This window comes from Hemitrygon akajei, chromosome 4 (genome assembly GCF_048418815.1).
Source record: "Hemitrygon akajei chromosome 4, sHemAka1.3, whole genome shotgun sequence".
NCBI classification, from domain to species: Eukaryota; Metazoa; Chordata; class Chondrichthyes; order Myliobatiformes; family Dasyatidae; genus Hemitrygon; species Hemitrygon akajei.
In genome coordinates, this window is record NC_133127.1 from 1,631,033 (window position 1) to 1,647,670 (window position 16,638).

Here is a 16,638-nt window from a genome sequence, read left to right on the forward strand (position 1 = left end):
AATCACAGTGTCAGGGAGCGAAGCATGCAGAGACAGGGAAGGAGGCTCCGTCAGTACCTTTCTCGCGGCTGGAGTCTGCCTCATCATTATGCAAAAGACAGAGAGATGTTGTCAGTTTAAAGACGCAAGGGGCTGCGATAGCACACAGCCACACACAGTCGGTGCAGCAATGGAGAAGGGACAGCCACTGCAGACATGCAGAATACAGTCTCCACACCAGCGAACAGCACTCCCCGCTCTTAGACTCCACTGCCCACACCCCTCCACAGATGCTGACGTCAGCCCTCTCTCCCTACCGACGCATGGCAGCTGGGGCACCTCCCCACCCTCTTCACTGCTTACTCCCCCAGGGGGCCAGCACCGTGCTGCTGTAACCTAGCAACACTGCACGGCAGCAGAGAGGCAGGCCGTCTGCTCGTTGCCCCACCCCCTTGTCTCAACAATGGGCCACATCCAGAGGGCTTACATTTCACTGCAGTCTATAACATCCGTCAGCCTGACCCCAACCCCAACCCTCCCCCTCCGGAACGTCCCAGTCACTCTCACCCACACCCCTCCCAGACTGGAACCCCACATCATCCACCACTGCCCTTATACATGATCAGACACAAAGTGAAACTACCTCCTCACTGTCCCAGGGTCAGGCAGAGGCAAGCTCCCTCCACACCATCCCATCACACACTCTCTGGGTCAGGCACAGGGTGAAACTCCCTCCACACCGTCCCATAACACACTCCCAGAGTCAGAAACAGAGTGAAACTCCCTCCACACAATCCCGGGGTCAGACTGAGTGAAGCTCCCTCTACACTGTCCCATCACACACTCCTGGGTTCAGACACGGAGTGAAGCTCCCTCCACACCGTTGCATCACACAATCCTGGGGTTAGATGCAGGGTGAAGCACCCTCCACACAGTCCCATCACACATTCTCAGGGTCACACACAGAGTGAAGCCCCCTCTGCACAAACCCATCACACACTCATGGGGTCAGACACAAAATGAAGCTCCCTCCACAGCATCACATGATGCATCCCAAGGTCAGACACAGTGGGGCTCTATCTACACCGTCCCATCACACTCTCCTGGGGTCGGACACAGAGTGAAACTCCCTCCACACCATCCTATTACATCTGGAACACACTGAAGCACCCTATACACAATCCTACCACATTCTCCCAGTATAGTCAGAGAATGACAGCGATGGTCACACTACAGAGGGGACTATATATAGTCGGTGATGGGGTGCAACGATCACAATGACAGAGGGAACTGTGTACAGTCAGAGAGTGATTGTGATGGTCACATTGACAGTGGGAACTGGACAGTCGGTGATGGGATGCAACCGTCACACTGACAGAGAGAACAGTATACAGTCAGTGATGGGCACACTGACAGAGGACTGTGTACAGTCAATGACAGGATGCGATTGTCACACTAACAAAAGGCCATGGGGTGCAATGGTCATACTGACAGAAGGGATGTGTACAGGCACTGATAGAGGGGACTGTGCAGTCTATGATGGGGTGTAATGGTTACACTGACAGAGGGGACTGTGTACTGTCACTGACAGAGGGAACTGTGGTGTAACTGTCACACTATGTAAGGTCGGTGGGCAATGAAGTGGCAGATGGAATTCTGAAAATTGTGTGGTCGAGCTCTTTGGTAGAAAAAATAAAAGCCAAAAATCTGAGGCATAATGGAGTCCTTGTTCAGGATTCCCTAAAGGTTAATTTGCAGGTTGAGTCTGTGGTGAGGAAGGCAAATACAATGTTAGCAGTCATTTCAAGAGGACTAGAATATAAAAGCAAGGATATAACATTGAGGCTTTATCAAGCAATGGTAAGTCCTACTTGCAGTATTGTGAGCAGTTTTGGGTCCCTTATCTAAGAAAGGATGTGCTGACATTGGAGAGAGTTCAAAGGAGGTTCATAAAATTATTCTGGGATTGAAAGGCTTGTCATGTGAGGAGCAGTTGATGGCTCTGGGCCTTTACCCACAAAAATTCAGAAGAATAAGAGGTGACCTCATTGAAATCTATAGATTGGTGAAAGGCCTTGATACAGTGGATGTAGAGAGGATGTTTCCTATGGTGGGAGAATCTCAGGCCAGAGGACAGAGCCTCAGAATAGAGGGCTGTCCTTTTAGAACGGAGATCAGGAGGAGTTTCTTTAGCCAGAGTGGTGAATCTGAGGAATTCATTGCCACAAGCATTGTGGAGGCCAAGTATTTGGGTACATTTATCTACCTATGACATAGGTAGGAAAGGGGAAGAGGTCCTGAAACGAGAGTATAGGGAGTTAGGAAGGCAGTTAAGAAGAAGGACCGCAAAGGTAGTAATCTCGGGATTACTGCCTGTGCCACGCGACAGTGAGAGTAGGAATGGAATTAGGTGGAGGATGAATGCGTGGTTGAGGGATTGGAGCAGGGGGCAGGGATTCAAGTTTCTGGATCATTGGGACCTCTTCTGGGGCAGGCGTGACCTGTTCAAGAAGGACAGGTTACACTTGAATCCTGGGGGGACCAATATCCTAGCGGGGAGGTTTGCTAGGGCTACAGGGCAGACTTTAAACTAGTAAGATGGGGGGGCGGAAATCAATTTGAGGAAACTATGGGAGAGGAGGAATCTATTGTTCACCAGTAGAGCAAGTAAGTAGACAGTGTGTGAGGGAGGAAAGGCAGGTGATGGAGAAGGGATGTGCTCAGCCCGAAGTTGTAGGGGAGAAGAAAGAAAAGGATAATAAATTTGAATGCATTGCTAGGGATGAAAAGAGAGGAGGAGGTGGAGAGTATCTTAAATGTATCTATTTTAATGCTAGGAGCATTGTAAGAAAGGTGGATGAGCTTAAAGTGTGGATTGATACCTGGAATTATGATGTTTTAGCTATTAGTGAAACATGGTTGCAGGAAGGGTGTGATTGGCAACTAAATATTCCTGGATTTAGTTGCTTCAGGTGTGATAGAGTAGGAGGGGCCAGAGGAGGAGGTGTTGCATTGCTTGTCCGAGAAAATCTTATGGCGGTGCTTTGGAAGGATAGATTAGAGAGCTCCTCTAGGGAGGCTATTTGGGTGGAATTGAGGAATGGGAAAGGTGTAGTAACACTGATAGGAGTGTATTATAGGCCACCTAATGGGGAGCGTGAGTTGGAAGAGCAAATGTGTAAGGAGATAGCAGATATTTGTAGTAAACACAAGGTGGTGATTGTGGGAGATTTTAATTTTCCACACATAGATTGGGAAGCTCATTCTGTAAAAGGGCTGGATGGTTTAGAGTTTGTGAAATGTGTGCAGGATAGCTTTTTGCAACAATACATAGAAGTACCGACTAGAGATGGGGCAGTGTTGGATCTCCTGTTAGGGAATGCGATAGGTCAGCTGACAGATGTATGTGTTGGGGAGCACTTCGGGTCCAGTGATCACAATAGCATTAGCTTCAATATAATTATGGAGAAGGACAGGACTGGACCTAGAGTTGAGATTTTTGATTGGAGAAAGGCTAACTTTGAGGAGATGCGCAGGGATTTAGAGAGAGTGGATTGGGTCAAGTTGTTTTATGGGAAGGATGTAATAGAGAAATGGAGGTCATTTAAGGGTGAAATTATGAGGGTACAGAATCTTTATGTTCCTGTTCGGTTGAAAGGTAAGGTTAAAGGTTTGAAAGCGCCATGGTTTTCAAGGGATATTAGAAACTTGGTTCGAAAAAAGAGGGATGTCTACAATAGATATAGGCAGCATGGAGTAAAGGAATTGCTCGAGGAATATAAAGAATGTAAAAGGAAACTTAAGAAAGAGATTAGAAAAGCTAAAAGAAGTTACGAGTTTGGTTTGGCAAATAAGGTGGAAGTAAATCCGAAAGGCTTCTACAGTTATATTAAAAGCAAGAGGATAGTGAGGGATAAAATTGGTCCCTTAGAGAATCAGGGTGGTCAGCTATGTGTGGAGCCGAGGGAGATGGGAGAGATTTTGAACGATTTCTTCTCTTCAGTATTCACTAAGGAGAAGGATATTGAATGGTGTAAGGTGTGGGAAACAAGTAAGGAAGTTATGGAACCTATGACAATTAAAGAGGTGGAAGTATTGGCGCTTTTAAGAAATTTAAAAGTGGATAAATCTCCGGGTCCTGACCGGATATTCCCCAGGACCTTGAGGGAAGTTTGTGTAGAGATAGCAGGAGCTCTGACGGAGATCTTTCAGATGTCATTAGAAACGGGGATTGTGCCGGAGGATTGGCGTATTGCTCATGTGGTTCCATTGTTTAAAAAGGGTTCTAGAAGTAAGCCTGGCAATTATAGACCTGTCAGTTTGACATCAGTGGTGGGTAAATTAATGGAAAGTATTCTTAGAGATAGTATTTATAATTATCTGGATAGACAGGATCTGATTAGGAGTAGCCAGCATGGATTTGTGCGTGGAAGGTCATGTTTGACAAACCTTATTGAATTTTTTGAAGTAGTTACGAGGAATGTTGACGAGGGTAAGGCAGTGGATGTAGTCTATATGGACTTCAGCAAGGCCTTTGACAAAGTTCCACATGGAAGGTTAGTTAAGAAGGTTCAGTCGTTAGGTATTAATGCTGGAGTAATAAAATGGATTCAACAGTGGCTAGATGGGAGATGCCAGAGAGTAGTGGTGGATAATTGTTTATCGGGATGGAGGCCGGTGACTAGCGGGGTGCCTCAGGGATCTGTTTTGGGCCCAATGTTGTTTGTAATATACATAAATGATCTGGATGATGGGGTGGTAAATTGGATTAGTAAGTATGCTGATGATACTAAGGTAGGAGGTGTTGTGGATAATGAGGTGGGTTTTCAAAGCTTGCAGGGAGATTTATGCCGGTTAGAAGAATGGGCTGAACGTTGGCAGATGGAGTTTAATGCTGAGAAGTGTGAGGTTCTACATTTTGGCAGGAATAATCCAAACAGAACATACAGGGTAAATGTTAGGGCATTGAGGAATGCAGTGGAACAGAGAGATCTAGGAATAACAGTGCATAGTTCCCTGAAGGTGGAGTCTCATGTAGATAGGGTGGTGAAGAAGGCTTTTGGAACGCTGGCCTTTATAAATCAGAGCATTGAGTACAGAAGTTGGGATGTAATGTTAAAATTGTACAAGGCATTGGTAAGGCCAAATTTGGAATATTGTGTACAGTTCTGGTCACCGAATTATAGGAAAGATATCAATAAATTAGAGAGAGTGCAGAGACGATTTACTAGGATGTTACCTGGGTTCCAGCACTTAAGTTACAGAGAAAGGTTGAACAAGTTAGGTCTCTATTCATTGGAGCGTAGAAGGTTGAGGGGGGATTTGATCGAGGTATTTAAAATGTTGAGAGGGATAGATAGAGTTGACGTGAATAGGCTGTTTCCATTGAGAGTAGGGGAGATTCAAACGAGAGGACATGATTTGAGAATTAGGGGGCAAAAGTTTAAGGGAAACACGAGGGGGTATTTCTTTACTCAGAGAGTGATAGCTGTGTGGAATGAGCTTCCTGTAGAGGTAGTAGAGGCCAGTTCAGTTGTGTCATTTAAAGTAAAATTGGATAGGTATATGGACAGGAAAGGAGTGGAGGGTAATGGGCTGAGTGCGGGTAGGTGGGACTAGGTGAGATTAAGAGTTCGGCACGGACTAGGAGGGCCGGAATGGCCTGTTTCCGTGCTGTGATTGTTATATGGTTATATTTAAGGTAAAGATTGATAGATTTTTGATTAGTCAAGGCATGAAGGGATACAGGAAAAAGCAGGAAAGTGGGGCTTAAAGGGTAAATGGATGAGTCATAATAAAATGGCAGAGCAGACTCAATGGGCCAAGTGGCCTAAATATGCTCCTATATCTTATGGTCATAAGCAACTGAACCTTTTCTGACCAACATTACATGCGGGGCTCTGTTCAAGACCTTGCTAAACACAGAATGTTACAGCACAGGAACAGACCCTTTGGCCCACAAACCATCTCAAAAGCAAATCAAATACACCCGAACACTAATCCCTCCGAGCTGCACCATGTCCATATCCCTCCAAAGTACATACAGCCAACATCCAACTGCCCTGCCTTCATCAACTTTTCTGCTAATCTCCTAGAGAAACCCTATGAATTGGTTAGACACAACATGCGATGCACAATGCCTAAACAACCTCTGCCTATCCAACTACTTATATATCCAGTCCCTTAGAATACCTTCCAATAACATTCCCACTGGCAAAATCACTCACTGGCTAGAGTTTCCTAGAGTCGTTCTTACACAATGGAACGTTATCTATCCTCCAGTCCTCTGGTACCTCACCTGTTACACGGACATTTTAAATAACCCTTTCAGGACCCCTGCAATTTCTGCACGAGCCTCCCACAGGATCAGAAGGAAAATTTTGTCAGGCTCTGAAAACATATCCACCCTGATTTCTCTCAAGACAGCAAGCACCTCATCTTCCATAATCTGTGCACAGTCCACAACCTCACTGCTGCATTGCCTCACGTCTACAGACTGAGTCTGTCTCCCGAGTAAAAAATCCATTTAGAACTCCACCATCTCTTTCAGCTAATGCATAGATGACCCTTGCTATCCCTTTACTCTGACTATATCTATGGAAGCTATAGGACCATAAGGTATAGGAGCAGAATTAGACCCTTTGGCCCATTGTCTGCTCTGCCATTTCATCATGGCTGATCCAATTTTCCTCTCAGCCCCAATCTCCTGCTCTTTCCCTATACCCGTTCATGCCCTGGCCAATCAAGAATCTATCAACCTCTGCCTTAAATATACTTGACATCCACAGCTGCCTGTGGCAAAGAACTCCACAGATTCACCACTCTCTGACCAAAAAATTACATAAAAACATAAATAAATAGGAGCAGATGGCCATCTGGCCAGTCAAGCCTGCTCTGCATTCAATGTGCTCGTGGCTGATCTGGCCACGGACTCACCTTCACTTACCTGCCTTTTCCCCATAACCCTCAATTCCCCTACTATGCAAAAATCTATCCAACCCTGTCTTAAATATATTTACTGAGGTAACCTCCAATACTGCATTGGGTAGAGAATTCCACAGAGATAAATTGCTCCTCATCTCCATTCTAACAGGACACTCCTCTATTCTGAGGCTGTGTCCTCTGATCTAGGTTCCCCCACTACAGGAAACATCCCCTTCACATCTATCAAGACCTTTCACCATTCAATAGCTTTAAATGAGGTCACCCCTCATTCTTCTGAATCTCGGTGGATACAGGGCCAGAGCCATCAAGCTCTCTTCATATGACAAGCCATTTAACCCTGGAATCATTTTCGTGATCCTCCTCTGAACCCTCTCCAGTTTCAGCACATCCTTTCTAAGATAAGGGGCCTAAAACTACTCACTATACTCCAAGTGAGGCCTCACCAGTGCATTATAAGTGCAAAAATGCAAACAGATTGAGAGGGGAAGGTAATTTCTTTGGCAGTTTAAATGGGGCACGACTGCACAAGCGTGTTAAGGTCGGCCTGTGAGATCAGCGGGAGAGTTTAAAAGGCGAGCAGATTAACGGAGCAGGCAACGTAGTAGCGGGTGACGGAGTAGTGGGAGACAGAGTAGGAAGGCTTTGGCTCGAGAGGCTTCGGTGAGCAGAGGCTGAGGACGAGCTTGCTCCCAGTGAGGTAAGGCCGGGTAAGCTCCTTTAATTAATCTATTTAACTTAGAAGTAGGTAATGAAGGCAGCAGTTAGGACAGTTGAGTGCTCCGTTTGCAGTATGTGGGAAGTCAGGGCGAATACAATTGTCCCTGATGACTACACCTGCAAAAGGTGCATCCAGATGTAGCTCCTGACAAACCGAGTTAGGGAGCTGGAGCTGGATGAAATTTGGATCATTCGTGTGGCAGAAATAGACAGGAGTTTCAGGGAGATAGTCACCCCAAAAAGTCAGGAGACATAGCTGGGTGACTGTCAGGAGAGGGAAGGGGAATAGACAGGAAGAGCAGAGCACCTCTGTGGCCGTTCCCATCAACAATCAGTATACCGTTTTGGATACTGTTGGTGGGGACTACCTACCAGGGACAAGTGGCAGTGGTTGCGTCTCTGGCACCAAGACTGGACCCTCAGCTCAGAAGGGAAGTAGGGAAAGGAGGAGAGCAGTGGTGATAGGGGATTGAATATTTAAGGGGACAGATAAGAGGTTCAGTGAGAGAGATCGAGAATCCCGGATGGTCTGTTGCCTCCCTGCTGTCAGGGTCCGTGATATCTCAGATCGAGTTCTCCGTATTCTCAAGAGGGAGGGTGAGCAGCCAGATGTTGTGGTCCATGTAGGGACCAATGATGTGGATAGGAAAAAGGAGGAGGTCCTGCAAAGAGAGTTTAGGGAGTTAGGTGTAAAGTTGAAGAACAGGATCTCCAAGGTTGCAATCTCAGGATTGCTACCCGTGCCACGTGCTACTGAGGCTAGAAATAGGAAGATGATGCAGCTAAATATGTGGCTAAGGAGTTGGTGCAGGAGGGAGGGCTTCTTGTTTCTGGACAATTGGGCCTTGTTCCAGGGAAGGTGGGACCTGTTCCGACAGGACGGGTTGCACCTGAACTGGAGGGGAACTAACATCCTTGCAGGAAGGTTTGCTAGTGCTGCTCCAGTGGTTTTAAACTAGATTTGCAGGGGGAGGGGAACGAGAGTATCAGAGCAGATAGTGAGGTGGAGGAGAATAAAGGTCATGCGAGAGCTGCAAGTACAGTGAATGGAGTAAAACCAGATCTAACATATAGAGAGGCTTTGAGGAAAGAGAAACAGAATAAAGGGTGTAAAGGTAGTAAGGTAGAAGGGCTAAAGTGTGTGTACTTCAATGCAAAAAGCATCAGGAACAAAGGTGATGAACTGACAGCTTGGATACATACATGGAATTATGATGTAGTGGCCATTACAGAGACTTGGCTGGAACCAGGGTAGGAATGGATTCTCAATATTCCTGGATTTCAGTGCTTTAAAAGGGAAAGAGAGAGGGGAAAAGGGGAGGAGGTGTGGCAATACTGGTCAGGGATACTATTACAGCTACAGAAAGGGTGGGTAGTGTAGCAGGATCCTCTTTTGAGTCAGTATGGGTAGAAGTCAGGAACAGGAAGGGAGCAGTTACTCTATTGGGAGTATTCTATGGGCCCCCTGATAGCAGCAGAGATACCGAGGAGCAGATTGAGAGGCAGATTTTGGAAAGATGCAAAAATAACAGGGTTGTTATCATGGGTGAATTTAACTTCCCTAATATTGATTGGCACTTGATTAGTTCCAATGGTTTAGACGGGGCAGTTTGTTAAGTGTGTCCAGGATAGATTCCTGTCACAGTATGTTGACAGGACGACTAGGGGGAATGCCATACTAGATCTAATATTAGGTAACGAACCGGGCCAGGTCACAGATCTCTCAGTGGGTGAGCATCTGGGAGACAGTGACCACCACTCCCTGGCCTTTAACATTATAATGGAAAAGGATAGAATCAGAGAGGACAGGAAAATCTTTAATTGGGGAAGGGCAAATTATGAGGCTATAAGGCTAGAACTTGCGGGTGTGAATTGGGATGATGTTTTTGCAAGGAAATGTACTATGGACATGTGGTGGACATGTGGTAACACATGTTTAGGGATCTCTTGCAGGATGTTAGTGATAAATTTGTCCCGGTGAGGAAGATGAAGAATGGTAGGGTGAAGGAACCATGGGTGACAAGTAAGGTGGAGAATCTAGTCTGATGGAAGAGGGCAGCATACGTGAGGTTTAGGAAGCAAGGATCAGATGGGTCTATTGAGGAATATTGGGTAACAAGAAAGGAGCTTAAGAAGGGGCTGAGAAGAGCAAGAAGGGGGCATGAGAAGGCCTTAGCAAGTATGGTAAAGGAAAACCCCACGGTATTCTTCAATTATGTGAAGAACAAAAGGATGACAGGAGTGAAGGTAGGACTGATTAGAGAGAAAGCTGGGAAGATGTGCCTGGAGGCTGTGGAAGTGAGCGAGGTCCTCAATGAATACTTTTCTTCGGTATTCACCACTGAGAGGGAACTTGATGACGGCGAGGACAATATGAGTGAAGTTGATGTTCTGGAGCATGTTAATATTAAGGGAGAGGAGGTGTTGGAGTTGTTTAAATACATTAGGACGGATAAGTCCCCGGGGCCTGACGGAATATTCCCCAGGCTGCTCCACGAGGTGAGGGAAGAGATTGCTGAGCCTCTGGCTAGGATCATTATGTCCTCGTTGTCCATGGGAATGGTACTGGAGGATTGGAGGAAGGCGAATGATGTCCCCTTGTTCAAAAAAGGTAGTAGGGATAGTCCGGGTAATTATAGACTAGTGAGCCTCACGTCTGTGGTGGGAAAGCTGTTGAAAAAGATTCTTAGAGATAGGACCTATGGGCATTTAGAGAATCATGGTCTGATTGGGGACAGTCAGCATGGCTTTGTGAAGGGCAGATCGTGTCTAACAAGCCTGATAGAGTTCTTTGAGGAGGTGACCAGGCATATAGATAAGGGTAGTGCAGTGGATGTGATCTACATGGATTTTAGTAAGGCATTTGATAAGGTTCCACATGGTAGGCTTATTTAGAAAGTCAGAAAGCTTGGGATCCAGGGAAGTTTGGCCAGGTGGATTCAGAATTGGTTTGCCTGCAGAAAGCAGAGGGTCGTGGTGGAGCGAGTACATTCACATTGGAGGGTTGTGACTAGTGGTGTCCCACAAGAATCTGTTCTGGGACCTCTACTTTTCGTGATTTTTTTTAACAACTTGGATGTGGGGGCAGAAGGGTGGGTTGGAAAGTTTGCAAACGACACAAAGGTTGGTGGTGTTGTGGATAGTGTGGAGGATTGTCGAAGATGGCCGAAGATTGCAGAGACATTGATAGGATGCAGAAGTGGGCTGAGAAGTGGCAAATGAAGTTCAAACCAGACAAGTGTGAGGTAGTACATTTTGGAAGGACAAACTCCAAGGCAGAGTACAAAGTAAATGGCAGGATACTTGATAGTGTAGAGGAGCAGAGGGATCTGGGGGTATATGTCCACAGATCCCTGAAAGTTGCCTCACAGGTAGATAGGGTAGTTAAGAAAGCTTATGGGGTGTTAGCTTTCATAAGTCAAGGGATAGAGTTTAAGAGTCGCGAGGTAATGATGCAGCTCGATAAAACTCTGGTTAGGCCACACTTGGAGTACTGTGTCCAGTTCTGGTCACCTCACTATAGGAAGGATGTGGAAGCATTGGAAAGGGTACATAGATTTACTAGGATGCTGCCTGGTTTAGAGAGTGTGCATTATGATCAGAGATTAAGGGAGCTAGGACTTTACTCTTTGGAGAGGAGGAGGATGAGAGGAGACATGATAGAGGTATACGAGATATTAAGAGGAATAGATAGAGTGGACACACTGCGCCTCTTCTCCAGGGCACAATTGTTTAAAGGTCAGCACAACATTGTGGGCCAAAGGGCCTGTACTGTGCTGTACTATTCTATGTTTTCTATAAATTCTCAGCACTACATCCTTGCTTTTATAATCTAGTACTCCTGAATCGAATGCTAACACTGCAGTTACCTTGCTCACCATAGACTCAACCCACAAATTAACTTTTATGGAATCCTGCACAAAGACTCCCAAATGCCTTTGCGCCTCAGATTTTTGTTTCGTTGCTCCATTTAGAAAATAGTCTATGCTTTTATTTCATCTACCTAAATGTATGACCATACACTTCCCAACATTCCAATTGCCACTTCTTTACTACTTCTCCTAAGTCATTCTATAGCCTCTCTGTTTCCTCAAAACTACCTGCCCCTCCACCTATTTTCTGCAAACTTGCAAAAAAGCCATCAATTCCATCATCCAAATCATTGACAATCCGTCCCACCATAGACCACTGTACAACACCACAAAACAGCAGCAGCCAACCAGAAAAGGCCCCCTTTATTCCCGCACTTTGCCTCCTGCCAATCAGCCACTGCTCGATATGCTAGAATCTTTTCTGTAATACGATGGGCTTATATCTTAAGCAGCCTTTTGTATGGCACCTTGTCAATGCCCTTCTGAAACTCCAAGTACACATCATCCAATTCTCCTTTGTCTATCCTTATTATTTCTTCAAGGAATTCCCACAGATTTGCCAGGCGAGATTTCCGCTTGAGAAAGCCATGCTGACTACAGCCTATTTTATCATGTGCCTCCAAAACCACACCTTTAACAATCGACGCCAACATATAGAACATAGAATAGTATAGCACATTACAGGCCCTTCGGCCCACAATGTTGTGCTGACCCTCAAACCCTGCCTCCCATATAACCCCCCACCTTAAATTCCTCCATATACCTGTCTAGTAGTCTCTTAAACTTCACTAGTGTATCCGCCTCCACCACTGACTCAGGCAGTGCATTCCACGCACCAGCCACTCTCTATGTAAAAAACCTTCCTCTAATATCCCCCTTGAACTTCCCTTCCCTTACCTTAAAGCAATGTCCTCTTGTACTGAGCAGTGGTGCCCTGGGGAAGAGGTGCTGGCTGTCCACTCTGTCTATTCCTCTTAATATCTTGTACACCTCTATCATGTCTCCTCTCATCCTCCTTCTCTCCAAAGAGTAAAGCCCTAGCTCCCTTAATCTCTGATCATAATCCATACTCTCTAAACCAGGCAGCGTCCTGGTAAATCTCCTCTGTACCCTTTCCAATGCTTCCACACCCTTCCTATAGTGAGGTGACCAGAACTGGACACAGTACTCCAAGTGTGGCCTAACCAGAGTATTATAGAGCTGCATCATTACATTCTTCTCTTAAACTCTATCCCTCAACTTATGAAAGCTAACACCCCATAAGCTTTCTTAACTACCCTATCTACCTGTGAGGCAACTTTCAGGGATCTGTGGACATGTACACCCAGATCCCTCTGCTCCTCTACACAACCAAGTATCCTGCCAGTTACTTTGTACTCTGCCTTGGAGTTTGTCCTTCCAAAGTGTACCACCTCACACTTCTCCAGTTGAACTCCATCTGCCACTTCTCAGCCCATTTCTGCATCCTATCAATGTCTCTCTGCAATCTTTGACAATCCTCTACACTATCTACACCACCACCAACCTTTGTGTTGTCTGCAAACTTGCCAACCCACCCTTCTACCCTCACGTCCAGGTCGTTAATAAAAATCATCAAAGGTAGAGGTCCCAGAACAGATCCTTGTGGGACACCACTAGTCACAAAGCCATGCTGACTGTCCCTGATCAGACCATGATTCTCTGAATGCCCATAGATCCTATCTCTAAGAATCTTTTCCAACAGCTTTCCCACCACAGATGCAAGGCTCACTGGTCTATGATTACCCGGACTATCCCTACTACCTTTTTTTGAACAAGGGGACAACATTTGGCTCCCTCCAATCCTCCGGTACCACTCCCGTGGACAAGGAGGACATAAAGATCCTAGCCAGAGGCTCAGCAATCTCTTCCCTCACCTCGTGGAGCAGCCTGGGGAATATTTCGTCAGGCCCTGAGGACTTATCCGTCCTAATGTATTTTAACAACTCCAACACCTCTTCTCCCTTAATATTAACATGCTCCAGAACATTAACCTCACTCATATTTTCCTCATCGTCATCAAGTTCTCTCTCATTGGTGAATACCTAAGAAAAGTATTCATTGAGGACCTCGCTCAGTTCCACAGCCTCCAGGCACATCTTCCCACCTTTATCTCTATTCAATCCTACCTTCACTCCTGTCATCCTTTTGTTCTTCACATAATTGAAGAGTGCCTTGGGGTTTTCCTTTACCCTACTCGCCAAGGCTTTCTCATGCCCCCTTCTTGCTCGTCTCAGCCCCTTCTTAAGGTCCTTTCTTTCTACCCTATATTCCTCAATAGACCCATCTGATCCTTGCTTCCTAAACCTCACGTATGCTGCCTTCTTCCACCTGACTAGATTTTCCACTTCACTTGTCACCCATGGTTCCTTCACCCTACCATTCTTTATCTTCCTCATCGGGATAAATTTATTCCTAACATCCTGCAAGAGATCCTTAAACATCGACCACATGTCCATAGTACATTTCCCTGAAAAAACATCATCCCAATTCACACCCGCAAGTTCTAGCCTTATAGCCTCATAATTTGACCTTCCCCAATTAAAAATTTTCCTGTCCTCTCTGATTCTATCCTTTTCCATGATAATGCTAAAGGCCAGGGAGCGGTGGTCACTGTCTCCCAGATGCTCACCCACTGAGAGATCTGTGACCTGGCCCGGTTCGTTACCTAATACTAGATCTAGTATGGCATTCCCCCTATTCGGCCTGTCAACATACTGTGACAGGAATCCGTCCTGGACACACTTAACAAACTCTGCCTGATCTAAACCCTTGGAACTAATCAGATGTCAATCAATATTAGGGAAGTTAAAATCACCCATGATAACAACTCTGTTATTTTTGCACCTTTCCAAAATCTGCCTCCCAATCTGTTCCTCGGTATCTCTGCTGCTACCAGGGGGCCTATAGAATACCCCCAGTAGAGTAACTGCTCCCTTCCTGTTCCTGACTTCTACCCATACTGACTCAAAAGAGGATCCTGCTACATTACCCACCCTTTCTGTAGCTGTAATAGTATCCCTGACCAGTAATGCCACCCTTCCTCCCCCTTCCCCCCCTCTCTATCCCTTTTAAAGCACTGAAATCCAGGAATATTGAGAATCCATTCCTGCCCTGGTGCCAGCCAAGTCTCTGTAATGGCCACTACATCATAATTCCATGTATGTATCCAAGCTCTCAGTTCATCACCTTTGTTCCTGATGCTTCTTGCATTGAAGTTCACACACTTTAGCCCTTCTACCTTACTACCTTTATACCCTTTATTCTGCTTCTCTTTCCTCAAAGCCTCTCTATGTGTTAGATCTGGCTTTACTCCATGCACTTCTTTCACTGCTCTATCGCTCCGGGTCCCATCCCCCTTGCAAATTAGTTTAAACCCTCCCGAACTATGCAAACAAACCTACCTGGAAGGATATTGATCCCCCTCGAGTTCAGGTGCAACCCATCCAATCTGTACAGGTCCCTCCTTCCCCAGAAGAGATCCCAATGATCCAAAAATCTAAAACCCTGCCCCCTGCACCAACTCCTCAGCCACGCATTCAACTGCCATCTCCTCCAATTCTTACCATCACTATCACGTAGCACTGGCAGCAATCCTGAGAACGCCACCCTTGAGGTCCTGTTCTTCAGCCTTCTGCCTAGTTCCCAAAACTCACACTTCAGGACCTCATCCCTCTTCCTGCCTATGTCGTTGGTCCCAGCATCTATCACAACTTCTGGTTGCTTTCCCTCTCGTACCTGGATGTCATGCACCCAGTCAGAGACATCCCGGATCCTGGCACCCGGGAGGCAACAAACCATGCGAGTTTCCTTCTCACGTCCACAAAATCTCCTGTCTGCTCCCCTGACTATAGTCTCTCCAATGATGACAGCTCTCCTCTTCTCCGTCCCACCCTTCTGCACCACAGGGTCAGACTCAGTGAGACACATTCCCAACCACTGAGGTCTGACTAACTGGCCTATAATTTCCTATCTTCTGCCTCCCTCCATTCTTCAAGAGTGGCGTGACATTTGCAAATTTCCAATCTTCTGGAACCATTCCAGGATCTAGTGATTCTTGAAAGATCATTACTAATGCCTCCACTATCCCTTCAGCCACCTCTGTCAGAACCCTGGGGTGTACACCATCTGGCCCAGGTGACTTACTTACCTTCAGACCTTTCAGTTTCCCAAGAGCCTTGTAATGGTAACTTCATATACATCATGACCCCTGACACCCAGCACTTCCACATATTGCTAGTGTTTTCCACAGTGAAAACTGATACACAATACTTATTCGCTTCATCCATCATTTCCTTGTTACCCATTACTACTTCTCCAGCATCATTTTCCCATGATCCAATATCCACTTTCTCCTCTTTTACAATTTATGTATCTGAAAAAACTTTTGGTATCCTCTTTAATATTACTGTCTAGCTTACTTTCAATTTATATCTTTACCTTTTTAATTCTGGCCAGCTCCTCTCTCATGCCTCTGTAATTATCTTTACTCTACTGTAATACATTTGACTTTCCTTCTCTTAACTTTCAGGTTTAATTCGATATTATGATCACTTGCCCCTAAAGGTCCTTTTACCTTAAACTCTCTTATCATGTGCCTCCAAGTACCCCAAAACCTCATTAAAATGGACTCCAACATCTTTCCAGCCACTGAAGTCAGACTAACTAGTCTATAATTTCCTTTTTTCTATCTCACTCTTCAAGAGTGGAGTGCCATTTGGAATTTTACAGTCCATATAACCACATAACAATTACAGCACAGAAACAGGCCATCTCTGCCCTTCTAGTCCGTGCCAAACGCTTACTCTCACCTAGTCCCACTGACCCGCACTCAGCCCATAACCCTCCATTCCTTTCCTGTCCATATACCTATCCAATTTTACTTTAAATGACAATACCGAACCTGCCTCTACCACTTCTACTGGAAGCTCATTCCACACAGCTACCACTCTCTGAGTAAAGAAATTCCCCCTCGTTTTACCCTTAAACTTTTGCCCCCTCTCAACTCATGTCCTCTTGTTTGAATCTCCCCTACTCTCAACGGAAAAAGACTATCCGCGTCAACTCTATCTATCCTCGTCATAATTTTAAATACCTCTATCAAGTC

The 16,638-nt window shown here is 45.7% G+C and overlaps 1 protein-coding gene across 11 annotated transcripts in view; it reads right to left on the reverse strand.

The window, feature by feature from the left end:
• LOC140726062 (dynactin subunit 1-like) overlaps positions 1-16,638 on the reverse strand; it is a 225,943-nt gene that overhangs the window by 106,319 nt on the left and 102,986 nt on the right. For 8 of the 11 annotated variants that reach the window (XM_073041988.1, XM_073041983.1, XM_073041984.1 and 5 more), the window contains one exon: positions 58-75. The exons of the other annotated variants lie outside the window; for them this stretch is intronic. In XM_073041988.1, the coding sequence (XP_072898089.1) occupies positions 58-75 (18 nt within the window). The remainder of the gene's footprint in view (positions 1-57; positions 76-16,638) is intronic. 11 annotated transcript variants of the gene reach the window in all.